The 24,427-nt window shown below is 45.6% G+C and overlaps 1 protein-coding gene across 4 annotated transcripts in view; it reads left to right on the plus strand.

Annotated features, from left to right (window-relative positions):
* Positions 1 to 24,427, plus strand: part of prex2 (phosphatidylinositol-3,4,5-trisphosphate-dependent Rac exchange factor 2) — a 245,216-nt gene that overhangs the window by 34,382 nt on the left and 186,407 nt on the right. For all 4 annotated transcript variants that reach the window (XM_052504948.1, XM_052504947.1, XM_052504945.1 and 1 more), the window contains exons 2-6: positions 3,645 to 3,716; positions 5,968 to 6,090; positions 11,194 to 11,298; positions 14,763 to 14,864; positions 17,523 to 17,684. In XM_052504948.1, the coding sequence (XP_052360908.1) occupies positions 3,645 to 3,716; positions 5,968 to 6,090; positions 11,194 to 11,298; positions 14,763 to 14,864; positions 17,523 to 17,684 (564 nt within the window). The remainder of the gene's footprint in view (positions 1 to 3,644; positions 3,717 to 5,967; positions 6,091 to 11,193; positions 11,299 to 14,762; positions 14,865 to 17,522; positions 17,685 to 24,427) is intronic.

Consider the following 24,427-nt stretch of genomic DNA (forward strand, 5'->3'; position numbering starts at 1 on the left):
TGATGACCTGGAACCTCGTCTTGATGTAAATGAACGCCGCTTTCTCACCCAAACATCTCTCCATCTCCCGTCCCTGTCAGACGAATGCGATCGCCTGTAGACGACGACTACGTTCGTGCGTGTAGCTACAGATTAGACCCACACACACACACAGACACACACACACAAACACATTAGACTTGCTAATGAGATGCTAATGCTAGTCAGCCTCTCCTCAGTGAGTCTACCAGACGACAGCTACAGAATGGTAATTAGCGTGGAGGAGCGCTTCCACAAAGAGACTGACTATTTAGTCCTTTCCATCTCCATCCACCAGCACACATTCAATTATCCAGGTTGCGTCTCAAATCGAACCCTATTCCCTACATAATGCACTACTTTTGTCCAGAGTCCGGGTCAGAAATAGTGCACTATGTAGGGTATAAAGTGCTATTTGGGACGCAGTTTTCGTCTTTCTTCCTTGTGTGGAGAGCAGAGCTGAGAGCAGAGCTGTTGTGCTGTGCTGTCTCGTAGTCGACTCGGCCATTTCAATTGCTGAGGTGTTTAAAAGCCTAGGCCTTTAAAATCTATGTAATTTAACCCTTAGTTTGTTTAAGAGTGGCAAGACTTTTCTCATAAGTGTTTCCTAGTCTTAGTGCCTCCCATAGTTTGCTTCGTAGGTGGGACACCAAGACCCTTAAAAACACACAGGGGCAGTTTCCCGGAACACACTGTCTAGTCATCCTGGACTAAAAAAAGATTTGAAATGGAGAATCTGTGTCGGGGAAACCACCCTTCAGAGTCACCCCCTCAGTTTGCAAATTACTGCCGACTGAAACCAGTTGAATTGAATAACATTTGCCGTGGTGCGTCAGTGCATTGTCAGGACTATATACAAACTAGACTCCATACATCTGCCCACTAGACGAGGAGCTATAAAAGCATGTCTGTGTTGATAGTGTCATCAACATTCCATTGGAGCAGTTCTAACAGGAAATGCTTTGGCTTTATATGGTCATTAAGTTTGTCTACAGAAGTTGTTTACATGAGTTATGTCTTATCAGTCAGATTGCCCCCAAGATGAACACCCGATTCCCGCCCTATATAGTGCACTTCTTTTGACCAGGGCCCATAGGGTACGGCAGTAGCGCACTATATAGGGAATAGGGTGCCATTTGGGACGTTCCCTTACGGCTCAGGCACACCAATAGCATTTGCCGGCCGAAAGTACTTCGCACCTCAAAACAGAGTGCCGGCAGTAATTTGCAAACTGGGTGCAAACCAATTGTACATGTAGAATTGCACGGAAATGTCTGCAGTCAGACAGACGGCCACCAGCAGGTAGGACAGCAGCCCGGTGTGGTGTGTGGGGGGTCTTTTTAGGTTGTCCAGGCTGTCTATGGTCCTCTAAATGACAGACGGCATTACAGGACCCTAATGAGCACTAACTGTTTGTCCAGTTAGACTGCATGCTAGACTCATGGACATGGTATCTTTACCTGCCAGTCTTGAAGTGTGAGAATATGGCTTGTGTCCCAAATGGCACCCTATTCCCTGTGTTGTTGCTTTGGATGTTGTAGTTTTTGTGTGGTATAGTACTGGGTAGTGTGAGTCATGAGGTGATTAAAGGGGGGCCGTGTCCTGTTGTCTGTCTCTCCTCCTGACCTTTCCTCCTGACCTTTCCTCCTAGACCTGACCCTGCATGGGCTCCGGGCTTGACCTCCGCTTGTGTCCCAAATGGCAAATCAAATCAAATGTATTTATATAGCCCTTCTTACATCAGCTGATATCTCAAAGTGCTGTACAGAAACCCAGCCTAAAACCCCAAACAGCAAGCAATGCAGGTGTAGAAGCACGGTGGCCAGGAAAAACTCCCTAGAAAGGACAAAACCTAGGAAGAAACCTAGAGAGGAACCAGGCTATGAGGGGTGGCTGTGCTGGGTGGAGATTTTACAGAACATGGCCAAGATGTTCAAATGTTCATAAACGACCAGAAGGGCCAAATAATAATAATCACAGTGAACAGGTCACCCTATTCACTAGGGCTCTGGTCAAAAGTAGTGCACTGTAACGGGAATAGGCTGTCATGTGGGACACTGCCTGGGTCTCCTGACTGCAGGATCATCTCTCCGACACAGCCTCCTCTGTCCTGTCAACGTGTCACTGCGGAGGGCAGGCTGTACGCTGACCCCCTCACTTTCTCCCCTTCGACCCCCCTCACTCACTGCACTCACAAGCAGGATCATCACTCCTTTGTTTATGGAACCTCTAGTCCGTTTGCCTGGCTGACACACAGACCCACATGGTCTGTTATTTTAACCAGGCAACTAGTGTATACCCCATGGAGGTGTTTTTGGAAGGCTTGACACATCATGACATTGTCCTGATTTACCAGTAAAGTGTCTTGAGTTGACTTTCAAGGAATATGTGGCAGAATATTGTTAAATCAGAGGCCACATGGTGGAACATGGAATGGATGTCTGTGCAGCTGATGTAATGGCAGGGAAAGTTTCTCGCCTCTTGCTGAGCTCAGTTACTCATATTTGACAGCACAATATGAGCGCTCGCGGAATGAGAAACGTGAGTCATTCTTAATGTGTGAACGCACAATGGCGCTGGGTGGAGTTAAGACTTGAGAGTATGAAAAGCCTGTGCCTTTCTTTTGAACTAAGAGATTTCTCTTTGAGATATGATTTGCTAGGATTTACTTTCATCATCGCTCGCCCAGCATTCGTGACGTGATTTGAGGACATTATCATCACTCTAATTGAGTGTGCCATATCGTTGATGTGTTGGGTTTTCAACACTTATGGAATCATCCCAAATGGCACCCTGTTCACTTTATAGTGCACTCGTTTTTACCAGGGCCCATAGGGGAATAGGGTGTCATTTGGAACACATCCTCTCTTAACAGAAGGCAGAAATCTGTTTTTTCCTACTGGCTGTCTTTTTCCTTTTCTTGTGAGTTGTTGTAGTTATATGTCTGTCTCCTTCTACTTGAAGTGTAGCCTACAGCCCAAGGCAGGCAGTGTTTCCCAAATGCCAAAGTCTTCCTTGGTTGTGATTTAAGACTTGGTTCTGGCTTGAGAAATAGTTTTAATTCATTTGGTGGGCCTAAAAAACGTCCCAAAGCTTTAAAGTTGCCTGGTACCCGTTGCATGAAAATGGTTTCGGAACCAGGATCCTAAGCGAACTGGAGAAAGTCAGAACCCTAACCATTCTCATCCATCACAATTCACACTGAATAGCCGCCCCCACCTCCTCCCCCAGCGATCATGATTGTGACCTCCTTTGAAAGTTCATGCACTGCATTTATGAAGTGAGCCCAGGTGTTTTTTTTTTTTACTCCAGAGTGAAGATCAGCTTTCACATGGATCAGGTGACCATTCTGATGGTTAGCAACTTGCACTGGCACTCTGCAGAGTGTTGCAGTACAAGAAGGGAAGGGAACTCTGTTCTCTACCTTGGCCTGTGTCCCAAATGACACCCTATTCCCACATGGGCCCTGGTCAAAAGTAGTGCACTATATATGGAATAGGGTGCCATTTGGGACGCGGCCGTGTGATGTTAAACTGGCACACTCTAAGAAGAAACCATCACGCGCCAAATGTAATCTAATCTTGGAGGGAGTTAAAAATAATATTTTATTTTTCTCTTCTACTCAGGTGTTTCTCCACCGCCTCAACCAGTATGCAGCCACGAAGATCGACAAGAACGTCACAGAGGAAACCGTTAAGGTGAGTCTTTATTAGTTTAGCCTGGCGATTACATCATAATGACTTAATCTAGTAGTAACTTAATGACTGTGTCATCAAGATCTGTGTAGAAATGTGAGTGGAATGTCAGAAGAATGAGTCCTTTTAGCTGTGTGGCTGAGTAGAAACCTTGTTTTCATAACGTTATCCAATAAAAGGCCGGATATTACAGCCGGAATCCAAATAAAACTCAACGTCTCTTGTTTGAGGGACTCTTTCAACCCAAAATAGATGTTTCTTCTGAATGAGGGAAAAAAATAGCTACTAAGGCCCAGGCATATACAGGAAGCAGCTGTAAATGTAATCTATTTGTATAAATGATTCCGGCTGCGTGAGGGAGTGGGACAATAAAGGATGCGTCGTCGCTGTTGGGATGGTCCTTGTCTATTTGCATGTGTCCCAAATGGCATCCTATTCCCTACCGTGCACTACTTTTGACCAGAGCCTATATGGGTCCAGGGCTCTGGTCAAAAGTAGTGCACTTAGGGTTGCAAAGATACTGGTAGCATACCAAAGTTACCGGAATCTTCAGTAATTTTGTTAATTAACAGATAATCTATGGCAATCTATTGTAACTTTGGTAATTCATTCTTGAATACATCATTTAAAATAAAAAAGTAATATTTAGTATTAATTTATTATATCTGCCTTCATATTGTCAATGAGTTTCTAGTAGATAGAACATATGGGTCAAGAGAAAATAGCCTAATTCATGAAAACAGCATCTAATCAACACTGGCATTATTTTCAGTTAACTCTGCAACTCTTCCAACTATTGACTGTGTTCACAACTGCCACCAGTTTGACCCCAAAACATTGTCAACAGAAACATATTTACATCAAATAAATATGTGTGTAAAGAAATATAAAGGATATTTCATGCTGAAACCCTCATATCAAACACCAATGGTATTCACTATGTTGACGGTTTAGGATCATGTTTTACAGCTTTGTCCTTCACATTTTTGCTTTTTATTGAGTTATTTCATATATTTTAGATATGATTAGGCCACACAGAAGGACGTCGCAGACACCTGTGATAATATGAAATACCCAATAGGGCCACTTGATGTCCTGTGATAGATTGCATGAGATACCGACATTCTGGTACAGTAATGCATTTAGAACATTTACCCTCCCTTTGCAACTCAAAGTGCACTATATAGAGAATATAATGCTATTTAGGGTCAGACTCCACTCTGTGGGCTTTGCTTATTCTGGAGGTTAAACATGCATTGGCGGAGGAGCGGCCTACGTGTTCCTGTGTCCTGTGTTTTGGAACACGCTGTGAGAACACTGGGGGGCAGGGGAGGAGTCTGGGGGAACAAGGTCAGACGGAGGTCAGGGTTCTAGAATGTCTTGGTTGTTGCTAACTAACAGCTGTCCCGCTCCAATTTGCCATAGAACCTTACTGTACTGGAACACTCCAGAGTGGAGAAGATGAAGAAGAACGGATACAAATATGATTCTATATACTGCTTGATGTAAGAATCATGTCAGTTACAGGTTTTCAATTTCGGTCTCTTGGGCGTTGTATACTGTCGCACCCACAGAGTGCATTGTCCCCCTTAAGTTAAGGGCAGTCTACCACAGGCACTATAGGCCCCCCTCCTCATCCACAATCAGACCATTATTTTGTGCTTAAGCATTGCCACATAAATGACATGAAAGCACAAAATAACACAATCCCACATAAAGGCTAAGTACAGCGTTCCATATGACAGAGCATATAAAATGTCTCTCCATGAACAATTGTCTCCCTTTCCAGTGTTTTCACAAATGCTAAAATCCTCTCTCAACTCTAAAATTATAAGATGAAGTCAAGTCTGGGACTATTTCAAAGAAACTTCATCCGTTGTTCTGTGACTTCTGTCTCCCTCCGAGCCCCAGGCAAAATGTGCTCGTTCTCTCTCGCTCTCTTTCTCTCTCGTCTGTTGTGCCCCAAAATATTTAAAACGTTGTATTTCCCCTAATCGTCTTCCCTCGCGACGAGTGGACTGAAAAGAGTGGGTCTTTATGGTCCAAATATCTCCACATTGTTCTCTTGCCTACCAGGTTCATGAGCAGATAGCTGATCACGAAGGCAGGATACTGATCAAAGGATACTGCTTGGCTAGGGTTTCATGTCCTAACGTTTCCATGGTTACGTTTTGTCAATGTTTTTGTATGTGTGCCCCCTCCAGATGTTAGTGTTCTGTCCCCTGGCGTTACAGTGTATTCTGTCCCCCTCTAGGTGCTGTTCTCTAACCTGGAGGAAATCCTGTCTGTGCACCGTAACTTCCTGTCCATGGTAGAAGAGCTGCTACAGCCAGACCCCCACGCTCACCACGAAGTGGGCCGCTGCTTCCTGCACTTTGTGAGTCTCACAGGTCTCCGTATCGCTCTTGTCAATCCATGCTAGGAATGAAGACCGAATAGTGCTTTCTAACCACAAAAGTATGATTTTTTTTGTATCACTACCCACAGTAACTCACACACTGACTAGAGCAGTGATTCTCGAACGGTGGGTTGTGTCTGATTCCATCTGGGAGGCCGCTTAAGATGAGCTCAGAAATGTTGTTGATCAGTCTTTAAAAAAAAAACCCGGGTCACAATACAATTGAAAGTGCTTTAGATGAGTCGCGGCTCGAACAAGTCAGAGGGTTCCTTGGGTGCAGGCAGCTATTCTGGCTGACGCGAAGGAGTTTCAAACCCCGTCTTAACCAGGCCCATTCTCTCTGAGTCGGCTAATCTCTCTGGCTGCGTCCCAAATGACATCCTATTTCTTTTCTAGTGCACTACTGGTGACCAGGGCCCATAGGGAAAAGTTGGGACATAGTGCACCTATTACCCATTGTTTCAGCGTAGGCTAATCTCTCTGTGTTAGTACAGGCCAGAGAGGAAGATAAGATGAGATTCAACACTTCAGATTGACTATCTCCTGTGCAGGCCGTATTTTGCTCTGATGTAGCCCCTCTGTCGTAGATTAGATTTATCCTAGCTCTTTGATGCTGAGCTGAGCTGGGTTATGGACCATTCTATGATCTTAGGTTTCTGTAGGCCGTAAATCTAGAGTAGATGTCTGAATGTTGACCCTCTCCTCAGTGGGTTACTATATTCTACAAAGGACCTGTAACAGGTCTTCTTCAAAGCTAGTTCTCCTCAAAGTGACACCATGACAGGGATGGGTTTTAACAGGTGACAAACTGTTTTTGCATGTATTTACAGTTGAAGTCGGAAGTTTACATACACTTAGGTTGGAGTCATTAACTTGTTCTTAAACCACTCCACAAATTTCTTGTTAACAAACTATCGTTTCGGGCAAGTCGGTTAGGACATCTACTTTGTGCATAACACAAGTGATTTTTCCAACAATAGTTTACAGACAGATTATTTAACTTATAATTCACTGTATCACAATTCCAGTGGGTCAGAAGTTTACATACACTAAGTTGACTGTGTCTTTAAACAGCTTGGCAAATTCCAGAAAATTATGTCATGGCTTTAGACGCTTCTGATAGTGACATCATTTGAGTCAATTGGAGGTGTACCTGTGGATGTATTTCAAGGCCTACCTTCAAACTCAGTGCCTCTTTGCTTGGCATCATGGGAAAATCAAAAGAAATCAGCCTCAGAAAAATAATTGTAGACCTCCACCAGTCTGGTTCATCCTTGAGAGCAATTTCCTAACGCCTGAAGGTTCCACATTCATCTGTACAAACAATAGTACGCAAGTATAAACACCATGGGACCACGCAGCCGTCATACCGCTCCTAGAGATGAATGTACTTTGGTGAGAAAAGTGCAAATCAATCCCAGAACAACAGCAAAGGACCCTGTGAAGATACTGGAGGAAACCGGTACAAAAGCATCTATATCCACAGTAAAACAAGTCATATATAGACATAACCTGAAATGCTGCTCAGCAAGGAAGAAGCCTCTGCTCCAAAACCACCATACTGTACATGGGGACAAAGATCATACTTTTTGGAGAAATGTCCTCTGGTCTGATGAAACAAAAATAGAACTGTTTGGCCATAATGACCATTGTTATGTTTGGAGGAGAAAGGGGGAGGCTTGCAAGCCGAAGAACACCATCCCAACTGTGAAGCACGGGGGTGGCAGCATCATGTTGCGAGGGTGCTTTACTGCAGGAGGGACTGGAGCACTTCACAAACTAGATGGCATCATGAGGCAGGCAAATTATGTGGATATATAAGTTAAAGCTTGGTCGCAAATGGGTCTTCCAAATTGACAATGACCCCAAGCATACTTCCAAAGTTGAGGCAAAATGGCTTAAGGACAACAAGGTCAAGGTATTGGAGTTGCCATCACAAAGCCCTGACCTCAATCCTATAGAAAATTTGTGGGCAGAACTGAAAAAGCGTGTGCGAGCAAGGAGGCCTACAAATCTGACTCAGTTACACCAGCTCTGTCAGGAGGAATGGGACAAAATTCACCCAACTTATTGTGGGAAGCTTGTGGAAGGCTACCTGAAATGTTTGACCGACGTTAAACCATTTAAAGGCAATGCTACCAAATACTAATTGAGTGTATGTAAACCTCTGACCCACTGGGAATGTGATGAAATAAATAAAAGCGGAAATAAATAATTCTCTACTATTATTGACATTTTACATTCTTAAAATAAAGTGGTGATCCTAACTGACATAAAATAGGGAATTTGTACTTGGATTAAATGTCAGGAATTGTGAAAAACGGAGTTTAAATGTATTTGGCTGAGGTGTATGTAAACTTCCGACTTCAACTGTAAATATGTATTTGTTTTACATTTAATTAGAGCGACTTACAGGAGCAATTAGGGTTGATCGCCTTGCTCAGTGGTACATCGGCACATTTTCTTCACGTTGTCGGCTTGGGGATTCGAACCAGCCACCTTTCGGTTACTGGCCCGACGCTAGGCTACCTGCCACCCCTATGACCTTGTGTACCTTCCAAATGGCACCCTGTTCCCTATATAGTGCACCACTTTTAACCAGAGCTATCTGGGTCTACTCTCTATATAGGGAATAGGGTGCCATTACAGACTCAACCCATGTGGTGTCAATGGTATAAGCAATGGTCTTTAGAAATCACCCTCATGGCTGTTTTGTGAAAGTCCAGTCATTTAGAGTCTAACCTGCATGACTCTGTGGTCGCTCACATGACCATGGCTGATGATCTTGTGTCAGACTACCCAGCAGGGAGGCTACTGTGGTCTGTTCTCTCTCTCGAGCTGATTACACCTATTTCAAAGAAACTTTGTCCATTGTTCGGTGACTTCTCTCTCCCTTCGAGCCCCAGACAAATTCTCTCTGTCTCTCTCACTCACTTTCCTTCTCCTCAGTGATTGAGGTATCTTGCTGTAAGACAGAGTTCCTAGAAAGAGAGGAATTGTGAAATCTCTCTCTACTTCAGCTGAGGGGAAAACCCTGGTGGGATCTGAGTGGGAGCGGGTTCTCATAGTAGAATCTCAGCTCTAATCGTTCCAATATGGAATAAGTTATGAAAAACTGTTTTTGATTTCAACATGGTCTTAACACCCTGCTTGTCAAAGCTGGTTCTATCCTCACCATTGGTTGAATCCTTTCTTGAGGTCTGCACAAGAGGTCTTCACGAGTCCAAAAAGTTGGACCCGTTCCGAAATGGACCTGGGGCTTTCTGACCCGGACCCGATATGCATCAATTTTTTTTCTTTATATAGAGACCCCTTCCGAATGGACCCAAAGATAACTAGACCGTTCCATATAGACCTGGTTGGATCTAGACCCGATCCATATAGACCTGGTTGGATCTAGACCCGATCCATATAGACCTGGTTGGATCTAGACCCGATCCATATAGACCTGGTTGGATCTAGACCCGATCCATATAGACCTGGTTGGATCTAGACCCGATCCATATAGACCTGGTTGTTTCTAGACCCGATCCATATAGACCTGGTTGGATCTAGACCCGATCCATATAGACCTGGTTGGATCTAGACCCGATCCATATAGACCTGGTTGGATCTAGACCCGGGTCCGATCTGGGTGAGGGAAGCAGCAGAAAATATATATTTTTTAAGCTACTTTTATTAACCGGAGCTGATGGAGGGAGAGAGGTCCCGCTCTAGCAGGCGGGGAGGGGCCTTGCTGTGAGCAAGTCACAGGGTGAGCAGGGAGGAGGGAGGGAGAGACAAGAGACAGCAACCAAGGGGAAAGGGAAAGAGGGATACCTAGTCAGTTGTACAACTGAAATGTGTCTTCCACATTTAACCTCTGGATCAGAGGGGTGCGGAGGGCTGCCTTTATCGACATCCACGTCATTGGCGCCTGGGGAACCAAGCCAACTCGCGCTTTAGTCAACTAATAGCTGTCATAGTTAGGATGTTTATCATCAAACATGATTACATCATACCTCTCTTGACTGCATCAAACCTGCAGAAGCTAGTTAAGCTAGCCAACGTTAGCTAGCTAGGCTAACTGAGGCTGCAGTGCGTGTGCTTTCTCATCCTACAGTTTACACATAACAACAACTCCATTCAGTATGTTAAGTAGCAGCCCACCTGTTCGCTCCTGGTCATTGTAACCTATCCTTCTCCTTTTAACTTTTTAATTCTTTCATTTTAATTTCGTCTTCCATTTAGATTTTTTAGATATCTCCTAACTTTTGCTCCACACAGAGAAAGGCTCTATGACTGTAGCCTCCTGCCACTTTGATGACCTATGATTGGTCAACAACAAGCTACACGCTCCACTCTGGTGAGAAGCAGGAGCGGTAGCAGGAGTGATAAAATGTCTCTCTCGCTCTACTGCAGCGGTCGCGTTCAGATCCGTACGAGCCCTTCGTGATAAGTCAGTTAAAATTACACATATCTGAGACCAATGACAATTGTGAATTCTGGATCCCGACCCGCTCGGGCCCCGGACCGTGTCTCAGGCATTCGGGTACAGGTGGATCCGTGAAGACCTCTAGTCTGATTTATGCCGTCGATCTGAAGATTATTTAGGCAATAGGATGCCAATGGGGCCTCAAACTCAACTCAGGACCTTGAAGCCAGTTCCACTGTATGTTTTCATCGTTCCCCTCTTAATCAAGGACTGATTTACTTGTTTGCAATGAATTATCAGGTAGAACAGAAAACCAGCAGGCTCCGGACCTCGTAGTGTAAGAGTACCCCTGCCATAGGGCATCTATTTATGCGCATTGATCAGAAGTTAGGATGTGGCCCTCCATTCATTTTGGTTTAGTATGAGAACCCATCGAGGTTTGATCTGAGTAGGTGTAGACTGGGCTGTTTGGTTGTGATGATGATTTATAGGCCATGTCTCTTTGCAGTATCCCTCAGAGAGAATGACTGGGGTGTTACGAGCATGTTTGTCACGACGCATACATGTGGCTTCAAGATAGATGACAGGATGTCCTCTCTCTCACTCCCTTTCTCTGTCTCTCTGTCTTTTTTCTCTCTCTCTCTATCTCTCTCTCTCTCTCTCTCCAGAGGAGTGGTTTTCAGATCTATGATGAGTACTGTGGGAACCATGAGAAAGCGCAGAGATTGCTGCTGGAACTCAACAAAATCAGGACCGTCAGAACATGCTTACTGGTGAGGAACCGTGTGTGTCTGTGTGTGTGATCTTTCCGGCCTCTCATTTAACTCAGTGTGTGCTGTTTAAGGTTGTTCTCCATGCTATACACATATCCCTCCGGGCTTTATGGGTAATGTAATGCTACTCCTTCTCACCCCTCCAGTCTTTCACAACCGTATCACTCCATACATTCACTCCTGTTACAAGAGCTCTATAAAACCCTGGGACCTACAGCAGAGTCCACCTTCGGGAAGATACTCTATCTAAAATAAAACACATTAGCTTCAATCACATACATCTGCAGAGTCATGTTGTGGTATTGTAGAGGGCTATTTCTGGTAGTTGATCATATGAGAAGTACACACATCTCGGCTGTAAGTGGAAGGGGAGCTCTATATGATTGAGCGTGGTTTTTGAACCCAGCAGGGAGAGGGTGTGTGTGTCTCAGCGGGGTTAGAGTGGTCTTAATTGAATGCGATTTAATGGAGGTTTTATGGTCTTGGCTTCGGCGGGACCTTCCTGGCTGCTTGCATCAGCCCTGTGAGGGTCGTGTTACCCTCATAACCTCCATCCAACCCTAGGCTCATAGTACTTGGGTTACCCCCCTGACCTCCAGTCCACTCTGGGCTTAAAAGCCTTGGCTTGCCCTCCTAACCTCCAGAACTCCAGTCAACCTTTGCCCTACTGGAGGGCCCACTGACTGAAAGCCTGTCCAGTGTTTTATGTAGTGAGAAGGATGTAATTTAACACTATTTCACAACCATTAACGAAAGAGAATGAGGTAACCCCCCAACCCCCCCTCAACCCCTGTAGGTTACCCCCTAACCTCCCCTCAACCCCTATAGGTTACCCTCTAACCTCCCCCCAACCCCTGTAGGTTACCCCCTAACCTCCCCCCAACCCCTGGAGATTACCCTGTAACCTCCCCTCAACCCCTGTAGGTTACCCCCTAATCTCCCCTCAACCCCTGTAGGTTACCCCCTAACCTCCCCTCAACCCCTGTAGGTTACCCCCTAACCTCCCCTCAACCCCTGTAGGTTACCCCCCCAACCCCTGTAGGTTACCCTCTAACCTCCCCTCAACCCCGGTAGGTTACCCATAACCTCCCCTCAACCCCTGTAGGTTACCCCCTAACCGCCCCTCAACCCCTGTAGGTTAACCCCCAACCCCTGTAGGTTACCCCCCAACCCACCCAACCCCTGTAGGTTACCCCCTAACCTCCCCTCAACCCCTGGATATTACCCTGTAACCTCCCCTCAACCCCTGGAGATTACCCTGTAACCTCCCCTCAACCCCTGTAGGTTACCCCCTAACCTCCCCTCAACCCCTAGAGGTTACCCCCTAACCTCCCCTCAACCCCTGTAGGTTACCCCCCAACCCCTGTAGGTTACCCCCTAACCTCCCCTCAACCCCTGTAGGTTACCCCCCAACCCCCCCTGGAGATAACCCTGTAACCTCCCCTCAACCCCTGGAGATTACCCTGTAACCTCCCCTCAAACCCGGTAGGTTAACCCTAACCTCCCCTCAACCCCTAAAAGTTACCCCTAACCTCCCCTCAACCCCTAAAAGTTACCCCCTAACCTCCCCTCAACCCCTGGAGGTTACCCCCTAACCTCCCCTCAACCCCTGTAGGTTACCCCTAACCTCCCTCAACCCCTGTAGGTTACCCCCCAACCCCTGTAGGTTACCCCCTAACCTCCCCCCAACCCCTGTAGGTTACCCCCCAACCCACCCAACCCCTGTAGGTTACCCCCTAACCTCCCCTCAACCCCTGGAGATTACCCTGTAACCTCCCCTCAACCCCTGTAGGTTACCCCCAACCCCTGGAGGTTACCCCCTAACCTCCCCTCAACCCCTGGAGGTTACCCCCTAACCTCCCCTCAACCCCTGGAGGTTCCCCTGTAACCTCCCCTCAACCCCTGGAGGTTACCCTGTAACCTCCCCTCAACCCCTGGAGGTTCCCCTGTAACCTCCCCTCAACCCCTGGAGGTTCCCCTGTAACCTCCCCTCAACCCCTGGAGGTTCCCCTGTAACCTCCCCTCAACCCCTGGAGGTTACCCCCTAACCTCCCCTCAACCCCTGGAGGTTACCCTGTAACCTCCCCTCAACCCCTGGAGGTTACCCCCTAACCTCCCCTCAACCCCTGGAGGTTACCCTGTAACCTCCCCTCAACCCCTGGAGGTTACCCCCTAACCTCCCCTCAACCCCTTGAGGTTACCCCCTAACCTCCACTCAACCCCTGGAGGTTACCCCCTAACCTCCCCTCAACCCCTGGAGGTTACCCTGTAACCTCCCCTCAACCCCTGGAGATTACCCTGTAACCTCCCCTCAACCCCTGGAGGTTACCCTGTAACCTCCCCTCAACTCCTGGAGGTTACCCCTAACCTCCCTCAACCCCTGGAGGATGACCAGGTGGTGAATCGCATATCTGCATGTCTGGCAGACATATCAGTGTGGATGACGGATCACCATCTCAAGCTGAACCTCGGCAAGACGGAGCTGCTCTTCCTCCCGGGAAGGACTGCCCGTTCCATGATCTCGCCATCACGGTTGACAACTCCATTGTGTCCTCCTCCCAGAGCGCTAAGAACCTTGGCGTGATCCTGGACAACACCCTGTCGTTCTCAACTAACATCAAGGCGGTGGCCCGTTCCTGTAGGTTCATGCTCTACAACATCCGCAGAGTACGACCCTGCCTCACACAGGAAGCGGCGCAGGTCCTAATCCAGGCACTTGTCATCTCCCGTCTGGATTACTGCAACTCGCTGTTGGCTGGGCTCCCTGCCTGTGCCATTAAACCCTACAACTCATCCAGAACGCCGCAGCCCGTCTGGTGTTCAACCTTCCCAAGTTCTCTCACGTCACCCCGCTCCTCCGCTCTCTCCACTGGCTTCCAGTTGAAGCTCGCATCCGCTACAAGACCATGGTGCTTGCCTACGGAGCTGTGAGGGGAACGGCACCTCAGTACCTCCAGGCTCTGATCAGGCCCTACACCCAAACAAGGGCACTGCGTTCATCCACCTCTGGCCTGCTCGCCTCCCTACCACTGAGGAAGTACAGTTCCCGCTCAGCCCAGTCAAAACTGTTCGCTGCTCTGGCTCCCCAATGGTGGAACACACTCCCTCACGACGCCAGGACAGCGGAGTCAATCACCACCTTCCGGAGACACCTGAAACCCCACCTCTTTAAGGAATACCTAGGATAGGATAAAGTAATCCTTCTCACTCCCCCCTTAAAAGATTTAGATGCACTATTGTAAAGTGGCTGTTCCACTGGATGTCATAAGGTGAATGCACCAATTTGTAAGTCGCTCTGGATAAGAGCGTCTGCTAAATGACTTAAATGTAAATGTAAATGTACCCTGTAACCTCCCCTCAACCCTGGCCTATGGCCCCGTTGATCGTTTAAAAGAAGGCAAACGGAGGGGAGGTGAACAGGTGACTGATACTAATGTCCACATCGTCTCCTTTGCTCCTGTTAGAACTGTATGTTGCTGGGGGGCAGGAAGAATACAGAGGTTCCATTGGAGGGCTACCTGGTCGCTCCCATTCAGAGGATCTGCAAGTATCCACTGCTGCTCAGGGTAAGTCCTGTATGGCCCTATCTGGATCAGAGCTGTCCTGTCTTATTCATCTAAGCCTCCCTCTATATGAACGCTTGGTTGTCACGTCCTGCGCACACACACACACACACACGGTCTCTCCTTCTCTCTGACAACAGGCAGACAGTATTAGGCAGGCCAGCCTTAACAGCACATGCCACTACCCCGGACTCCTACAAATCCACAATCCCCAGACTCGGCCCTTTAACACACCTCAGTCATACTCCCGTCTTCATAGTCGATGTTTACCTTAGCCCACGTTAAAAGTGTGGGTGAAACAAAACTCTGTTTGAAACGCTGTTAGCGTCCTGCGCTGTGGAACTTCATGAATCTAGTTTAGATCTATGAATGCACACCGAGTGTAATCTAAACAGCCACCGGCATGAGAACCTAGATGGTAGATGTAGCAATAATCTCAGGCGTAATCTGATTCTCTGTCATTTGAAGTCTTACAGCTGGAACTGCCCAGGCGTTCTCTCTCAGGCTGCATCTGAAATGGCGCCTTATTCCCTATGTGGTGCGCTACATCCCTATGGGCCCTGGTCAAAAGTAGTGGCCGCCTTACATCGGGAATAGGGTGCTATTTGGGATTCAACCTCAGTCTCCCTGTGTAAATAGCAGCGATAAAGATCGCTGGTTATACAGTAGAAACTATCCAGAGACCCTATATCTAAACAGCCGTCAGTATCTGACAGGCCAGGACTGTGTTTAGACTAGACAGATTTCCATCTCCTCCACCAGACTGGGTCATGCAATAGCCGGTAGTGATGTGCAGTTTGCAAACGATTCGTTCTTCTTGAATGACTCTTTTTACTGACTCGAGTTATGATTCGTTTTTCCCGAATGACTCGTTCATTTTACTTGTTTAGATTTTGCTGGCTGCAATGATTTTTATTTTTATTTCAAATGATATCTTCATACTTTTTTAGGTACTTTTTGAACCTTTTTCTCCCCAATTTCGTGGTATCCAATTGGTAGTTACAGTCTTGTCTCATCGCTGCAACTCCCGTATGGACTCGGGAGAGGCAAACATCGAGAGCCATGCGTCCTCCGAAACACGACCCCGCCAAGCCGCACCGCTTCTTGACACACTGCTCGCTTAACCCAGAAGCCAGCCACACCAACGTGTCGGAGGAAACACTGTACACCTGGCTGACCGTGTCAGCGTGCATTGCTCCTGGCCGCCACAAGGATTCGCTACAGCGCGATGGGACAAGGACATCCCAGCCAGCCAAACCCTCCCACATAACCCGGACGATGCTGGGCCAATAATGCGCCGCTTCATGGGTCTCCATGTCACGGCCGGCTGCGACACAGCCCGGGATCTAACCCGGATCTGTAGTGACGCCTCTAGCACTGCGATGCAGTGCCTTAGACTGCTGCGCCACTCGGAAGACGCCTGCAAGGAGTTCTACAGCTGGAGTAATATGAGCTCCTCCGGGGAGACATCCTCCGACCAACAAATGTCTATCAGGTGCGCGCAGGCAGAATAGATCACGCTGCAGGCAGAATAGAGGACAAAAAGATATGTGTAGAACTGGTAATTGATCACATGGTGCAAGAATGACTGCAATCAATTGAATGTTATGTTGGACACAGCTTGGTAGAAGCAAAACATACACAGCCTCAACACTCGAATGAATCGTTTGGGCGGCTGCTGCAGTCCGTGAACGATTGACAGCCCATTGGGCAAATCTCCCTTGAGGCAGTCAAGCCATTGCATTCTGTTCACAATGTAGTCCGGTTGTGGTCGCAGCTAGACCTCGTTTCAAAGGTATCAATAAATAATCATATGTGTATGCCTAGCAATCACAAATTACTTTACTGACTCAAATTAGCGAAAGGAGTCGAAAGAGTCGTTCTTTTGACTGAACGGATCAAAAAAGGTCAGAGTCAGTAAAAAGAGCCAAACTTCCCATCACTAGTAGCCTGCCGACCCACCAGTCTATCTAACTGTTACGTATAGCTACTGTTGCCTGCCCTCACTCTCTGACTCTCTGACTCTCTGACTCTCTGACTCTCTGACTGTCTGACTCTCTGACTCTCTGACTGTCTCTCTCTCTCTCTCTCTCACTGTCTCTCTCTCTCTGTCTCTCACTTTCTCACTCTCTCTCTCTCTCTCTCTCTCTCTCTCTCTCTGTCTCTCTCTCTGTCTCTCTGTCTCTCTCCCCCTCTCTCTGTCTCTCTCTCTCTCTCTCTCTGTGTCTCTCTCTCCTGGGATATTAGTCTGTTATGTACTGTAAATCAAAGAGGACTGTTCAGCGGAAGGGAGGGAGAGTGAGTGGGCACATGTACTAGGGGAAAGTTGTTGTTGCTGCATGTTTCCCAAATCTTTTTTGAAATATAAAAAGGGTTAACCTTTTAATATCTGTCCTCACCAGGCTTTTAATATCTGTCCTGACCAGGCTTTTAATATCTGTCCTGACCAGGCTTTTAATATCTGTCCTGACCAGGCTTTTAATATCTGTCCTCACCAGGCTTTTAATATCTGTCCTGACCAGGCTTTTAATATCTGTCCTGACCAGGCTTTTAATATCTGTCCTGACCAGGCTTTTCACATTTGCCTGTGCTGATCTGTGTGTGTGGGTGTGTGTGTGCGCGCATGTCTTTGTGCGTGCCTGCGTACGTGTGTGTGTGTAGGAGCTGCTAAAGAGGACTCCTAAGAAACACAATGACTACTCCCTGGTGCTGGAGTCTCTGCAGGTCATGAAGGCTGTATGTTCCTCCATCAACGAGGCCAAGAGACAGATGGAGAAGCTAGAGGTGCTGGAGGAGTGGCAGTCCCACATCGAGGGATGGGAGGTAGGTTCACATGTACACTATAAAACAATATACTATATAGTACACAATATACAGGTATATAATATATGCCATTTAGCAGACGTTTTTATCCAAAGCGATGCGTACATTTTCTACGTTTGGGTGGTCCGGGAATTGAACCCACTATCCTGGAGCCTTGCTCTACCAACCATCTAGATGGATGGGAGGTGAGACATTATCATCTCAAACATGATCCTAATCATTATTAAACATGATCCCCATCATACTGTGTTATACTGGAGAAAGTAAAGAGGAGTGCCTGTCCCACATTGAGAGCTGGGAGGTGGGTTAGACACCAGCAAATACAGCCCTTACAATATAGTGTATAATACACAGTGGTGTGTGTACCTTTATAATGACAGGTGATGACCAGGGCTCTGGTCAAAAGAAGTGCGCTTTATGAGGAATAGGGATGCAATTAGGGATACATTCAGAGTCACGGAGAGTCACAGAGAGTCACAGAGAGTCACAGAGAGTCACGGAGAGTCACGGAGAGTCACGGAGAGTCACAGAGAGTCACGGAGAGTCACAGAGAGTGCCCAAGACATGGATCATCCAGTGCTGAAAGAAGGCTTCTTAACAACACTAGGCCCTTGTCAGAGAGTCAGCTTCATTTTGAAGAGTCATGTTTTCATTACCATGATTTTGATCATCTGTGCTGTGGTTTTGATCTGTTATGATAAAGATGGCTGTGCTGTGGTTTTGATCAGTTATGATAAAGATGGCTGGGCTGTGGTTTTGATCAGTTATGATAAAGATGGCTGTGCTGTGGTTTTGATCAGTTATGATAAAGATGGCTGTGCTGTGGTTTTGATCAGTTATGATAAAGATGGCTGTGCTGTGGTTTTGATCAGTTATGATAAAGATGGCTGTGCTGTGGTTTTGATCAGTTATGATAAAGATGGCTGTGCTGTGGTTTTGATCTGTTATGATAAAGATGGCTGTGCTGTGGTTTTGATCTGTTATGATAAAGATGGCTGTGCTGTGGTTTTGATCAGTTATGATAAAGATGGCTGTGCTGTGGTTTTGATCTGTTATGATAAAGATGGCTGTGCTGTGGTTTTGATCAGTTATGATAAAGATGGCTGTGCTGTGGTTTTGATCTGTTATGATAAAGATGGCTGTGCTGTGGTTTTGATCAGTTATGATAAAGATGGCTGTGCTGTGGTTTTGATCAGTTATGATAAAGATGGCTGTGCTGTGGTTTTGATCAGTTATGATAAAGATGGCTGTGCTGTGGTTTTGATCAGTTATGATAAAGATGGCTGTGCTGTGGTTTTGATCTGTTATGATAAAGATGGCTGTGCTGTGGTTTTGATCAGTTATGATAAAGATGGCTGTGCTGTAGTTTTGATCAGTTATGATAAAGATGGCTGTGCTGTGGTTTTGATCAGTTATGATAAAGATGGCTGTGCTGTGGTTTTGATCAGTTATGATAAAGATGGCTGTGCTGTGGTTTTGATCAGTTATGATAAAGATGGCTGTGCTGTGGTTTTGATTGGTTATGATAAAGATGGCTGGGCTGTGGTTTTGATCAGTTATGATAAAGATTGCTGTGCTGTGGTTTTGATCAGTTATGATAAAGATGGCTGTGCTGTGGTTTTGATCAGTTATGATAAAGATGGCTGTGCTGTAGTTTTGATCAGTTATGATAAAGATGGCTGTGCTGTGGTTTTGATCTGTTATGATAAAGATGGCTGTGCTGTGGTTTTGATCTGTTATGATAAAGATGGCTGTGCTGTGGTTTTGATCAGTTATGATAAAGATGGCTGTGCTGTGGTTTTGATCTGTTATGATAAAGATGGCTGTGCTGTGGTTTTGATCAGTTATGATAAAGATGGCTGTGCTGTGGTTTTGATCTGTTATGATAAAGATGGCTGTGCTGTGGTTTTGATCAGTTATGATAAAGATGGCTGTGCTGTGGTTTTGATCAGTTATGATAAAGATGGCTGTGCTGTGGTTTTGATCAGTTATGATAAAGATGGCTGTGCTGTGGTTTTGATCAGTTATGATAAAGATGGCTGTGCTGTGGTTTTGATCTGTTATGATAAAGATGGCTGTGCTGTGGTTTTGATCAGTTATGATAAAGATGGCTGTGCTGTAGTTTTGATCAGTTATGATAAAGATGGCTGTGCTGTGGTTTTGATCAGTTATGATAAAGATGGCTGTGCTGTGGTTTTGATCAGTTATGATAAAGATGGCTGTGCTGTGGTTTTGATCAGTTATGATAAAGATGGCTGTGCTGTGGTTTTGATTGGTTATGATAAAGATGGCTGGGCTGTGGTTTTGATCAGTTATGATAAAGATTGCTGTGCTGTGGTTTTGATGTGTTATGATAAAGATGGCTGTGCTGTGGTTTTGTTTGGTTATGATAAGATGGCTGTGCTGTGGTTTTGATTGGTTATGATAAAGATGGCTGTGCTGTGGTTTTGATTGGTTATGATAAGATGGCTGTGCTGTGGTTTTGATCAGTTATGATAAAGATGGCTGTGCTGTGGTTTTAATCAGTTATGATAAAGATTGCTGTGCTGTGGTTTTGATCAGTTATGATAAAGATTGCTGTGCTGTGGTTTTGATGTGTTATGATAAAGATGGCTGTGCTGTGGTTTTGATTGGTTATGATAAGATGGCTGTGCTGTGGTTTTGATTGGTTATGATAAAGATGGCTGGGCTGTGGTTTTGATCAGTTATGATAAAGATGGCTGTGCTGTGGTTTTGATCGGTTATGATAAAGATGGCTGTGCTGTGGTTTTGATTGGTTATGATAAGATTGCTGTGCTGTGGTTTTGATTGGTTATGATAAAGATGGCTGGGCTGCGGTTTTGATCAGTTATGATAAAGATGGCTGGGCTGTGGTTTTGATCGGTTATGATAAAGATGGCTGTGGTTTTGATCAGTTATGATAAAGATGGCTGGGCTGCGGTTTTGATCGGTTATGATAAAGATGGCTGGGCTGTGGTTTTGATCAGTTATGATAAAGATGGTTGTGGTTTTGATCAGTTATGATAAAGATGGCCACGGTTTTGATCAGTTATGATAAAGATGGCTGGGCTGTGGTTTTGATCAGTTATGATAAAGATGGCTGTGCTGTGGTTTTGATCAGTTATGACAAAGATGGCTGTGCTGTGGTTTTGATCAGTTATGATAAAGATGGCTGTGCTGTGGTTTTGATCAGTTATGATAAAGATGGCTGTGCTGTGGTTTTGATCTGTTATGATAAAGATGGCTGTGCTGTGGTTTTGATCTGTTATGATAAAGATGACTGTGCTGTGGTTTTGATCTGTTATGATGAAAAGGGTTCTAGATTTTCCAGATCTGTCCAGAGAGGTCAGCTCCGTGCCTCTGTGTTGTTTTACGGGACTTGTTGACAACAGGGTGTATTGTTAGTGTCAACTGTGCATGTAGGCCTGCCAGGCTTTCCGGGTTGCATCACAAATGGCACCCTCTTCTCGTTATAGTGCACTACTTTTGACCAGGCCCCAAAGGGATTCCCATTGGGCTCTGGTCAAACGTACTGCACTATGTAGGGATAGGGTGCCATTCGGAAACTAAGCCCTGGGTCACAACAAAACACACCACAGAATCAGAAACAGTTGGATAATATTTTATGAGGAAAATGTAACTGGAATGTCTTCTTATAAAAGACAGACGCAGCCTGAAATAAAATGATCGTGACTCAGATTCATTTAGTTTTTCTCTTTTGTGGACGGATGCAGACACATTTTGACACGGGCTTAATCTTTCTGCCCTGTTAAACCGATTTAGCAGGAGAGGGACATTCTAAACATTTACGTTTGTGGCCGGGGTAATTTTGTCATACAAACCTCTACATAAGTCCCAAATGGCACCCTATTCTCTCTTAGAGCGCACTACTTTTGACCAGAAGCGCACTATATAGGGAATAGGGTGCCATTTGGGACGCACTCGCACTGAAAGACTGAAAGGAAGTGAACTTGATGAGACTCAAACTGTTTGTTGGACATGGTGTTCTAGGACAATCTCTTCTGTCTTTAACACAACAGAATTTTTGTTAAGCACAGACTGACCTCTTGGAAGAGAATCCAAGTGTCTGGTTTAGCCTTTAGAGGTTCTGGTTCGTCAATGGCTATTTGTCAGAGTGTTACTGCAAATTGGGAAAATAGCGACACACACACACACACACACACACACACAAGTGTAATATGTTTCAGGAAAAGGGTGGAGTAGCATGACGTTTGCACGCCATGGTCTTAGAGCTGTTCTGTGGTTTCCTCAATAGCTTTTATTAATTATAAACATTAGGTAATTCTGGAACAGGTCACTACTCTACAAGCCAGACACTGTTCTCTATAAGACGGGCCTAGGAGAGAAAAAAACTGAAAAGCAGAGGGAGAGACAGAGCAAAAGAGAGGGGGGAGCAGATTGAGAAATAGAGGGTGAGGGGAGAAATGGAGAGAGACCAAAGACAAAGGCAGATGAAGGAAAAGGGAGAACAGAGAGAAGGAGAGAAATGTCTTGTATTTCTATGTGTGGGTGTTTGAAGAATGGAGAGAGGGAGGAAGGGCCAGCTGAACGGCCTCAGTCAGTTTTTCCTCTGTCGCTTCCAGGTCGCGGCTGATAGCTCGTTAGTGTAGAACCTTCTTTGCATCTGTGTGCCCTTGGGTCACCATGGCAGCCAGGTTCACCGACCCTGCCGTGGGAGAGAGAGTTAAGTTACGTCCCAAATAGCACCCGACTCCCTATGTAGTGCACTACTTTTGATCAGGGCCCTATAGGGATTCCCATAGAGGTCTGGTCAAAAGTAATGCACTATATAGAGAGAGGGTGCCATTTGGGACACAGACAGGACAGGGCGAGGGACCACAGTGGTCAACAGAGCGATGGCTGCCAGCGGTTGCCACGACGATCATTGCCCATTGGTCAAGGCTTCTATGTCTGTGCTGTGTCACCCGGTCTCTTGGGTCTCAGTTTGGAAGTGGTAATAGTTATGTCCAAAACCCGAAAACTTAAAGCAGACATTGAATATCCCTTTGAGCATGGTGAAGTTATTAATTACACTTTGGATGGTGTATCAATACACCCAGTCACTACAAAGATCCTAAAAGTTACCGGAGAGGAAAGAATGTGCTCAGGGATTTCACCATGAGGCCAATGGTTACAGAGAGTTTAATGGCCGTGATGGGAGCAAACTGAGGGTGGATCAACAACGTAGTTACTCCACAATACTAACCTAATTGACAGAGTGAAAAGAAGGAAGGCTGTGCAGAATAAAAACATTTCAAAATATGCATCCTGTTTGCAACAAGGCACTAAAGTAACACTGCAAAAAAATGTGGCAAAGCAATTAACTTGGTCTTGAATACAAAGTGTTATGTTTGGGGCAAATCCAATACACCACATCACTGAGTACCACTCTCCATATTTTCAAGCATGGTGGTGGCTGGATCATGTTATGGGTATGCTTTTAATAGTTCAGGACTAGGGAGTTTTTCAGGATACAAAAATAAATTAAATGGAGCTAAGCACAGTCAAAATCCTAGAGGAAACTTGGTTCAGTCTGCTTTATACCAGACACTGGGAGATTAATTCACCTTTCAGCAGGAGAGTAACCTAAAACACATGGCCAAATCTATACTGGAGTTGCTAACCAAGAAAATAGTGAATGTTTGAGAGCAGAGTTAGTTTTAACTTACGCTACCGTTCAAATGTTGGGGTCACTTAGAAATGTCCTTGTTTTCCATGAAAACATACAGTGGCAAGAAAAAGTCTTTGAACCCTTTGGAATTACCTGGATTGCTGCATAAATGGGTCATGAAATGTGATCTGATCTCCATCTAGGTCACAACAATTGACAAACACAGTCTAGTTAAACTAATAACACACAAACAATTATACGTTTTCATTACGTCTTTATTGAACATACCGTGGCAGATAGCCTAACATTCTCCTGCAAGATCTCTTGATAGACTTGGGAATTCATTTTTCCGTACGATGATAGCAAGCTGTCCAGGGCCTGAGGTAGCAAAGCAGCCCCAAACCATGATGCTCCCTCCACCAAACTTTACAGTTGGGATGAGGTTTTGAAGTTGGTGTGCTGTGCCTTTTGTTTCTCCACACGTAGTGTTGTGTTCCTTCCAAACATCTCAACTTTAGTTTCATCTGTCCACAGAATATTTTGCCAGAAGCGCTGTGGAACACCCAGGTGCACTTTTGCGAACTTCTGCAGTGGCTTCTTCCGTGGTGTCCTCCCATGAACGATCTAGAAGAAAAAGAAACGCACACCTATTTAGGAGAGGTGCTGGCTAGCGGAGTAGAAAACTTGAAAATAAGAATTAAAGAGAGCCGCACACTCTAGGAGCTCAGATGCAAAAATTGAATTACCAATGTTTCGACAGCCAAGCTGTCTTCATCAGGGTATAAACACAAACACTACGGGATGACTCGTTTATATAGTGTCAAAAGACACAGGTGTCTGTAATCATGGCCAAGAGTGGCCTAATATCATTGGTTAATTATCAAATATTAAAATGTCATACAAAGAACAGCATACAAACAACAAATGGATAGCATACAATCATAGATTAATTTAACTACACAAGTTTACAAACAATTACAATGGCAAAGTCACAATAATCACAAGAATGGCTTCAGATCAAAGTCTACGTTGAGACCGAAGGGTGCAAGGGTCTTTAAATTAAAGATCCAGGCAGCCTCTCGTTTTAACAATAAATTATCAAGGTCACCCC

Source organism: Oncorhynchus keta, chromosome 4, assembly GCF_023373465.1.
Source record: "Oncorhynchus keta strain PuntledgeMale-10-30-2019 chromosome 4, Oket_V2, whole genome shotgun sequence".
In the NCBI taxonomy this organism is placed as follows: domain Eukaryota; kingdom Metazoa; phylum Chordata; class Actinopteri; order Salmoniformes; family Salmonidae; genus Oncorhynchus; species Oncorhynchus keta.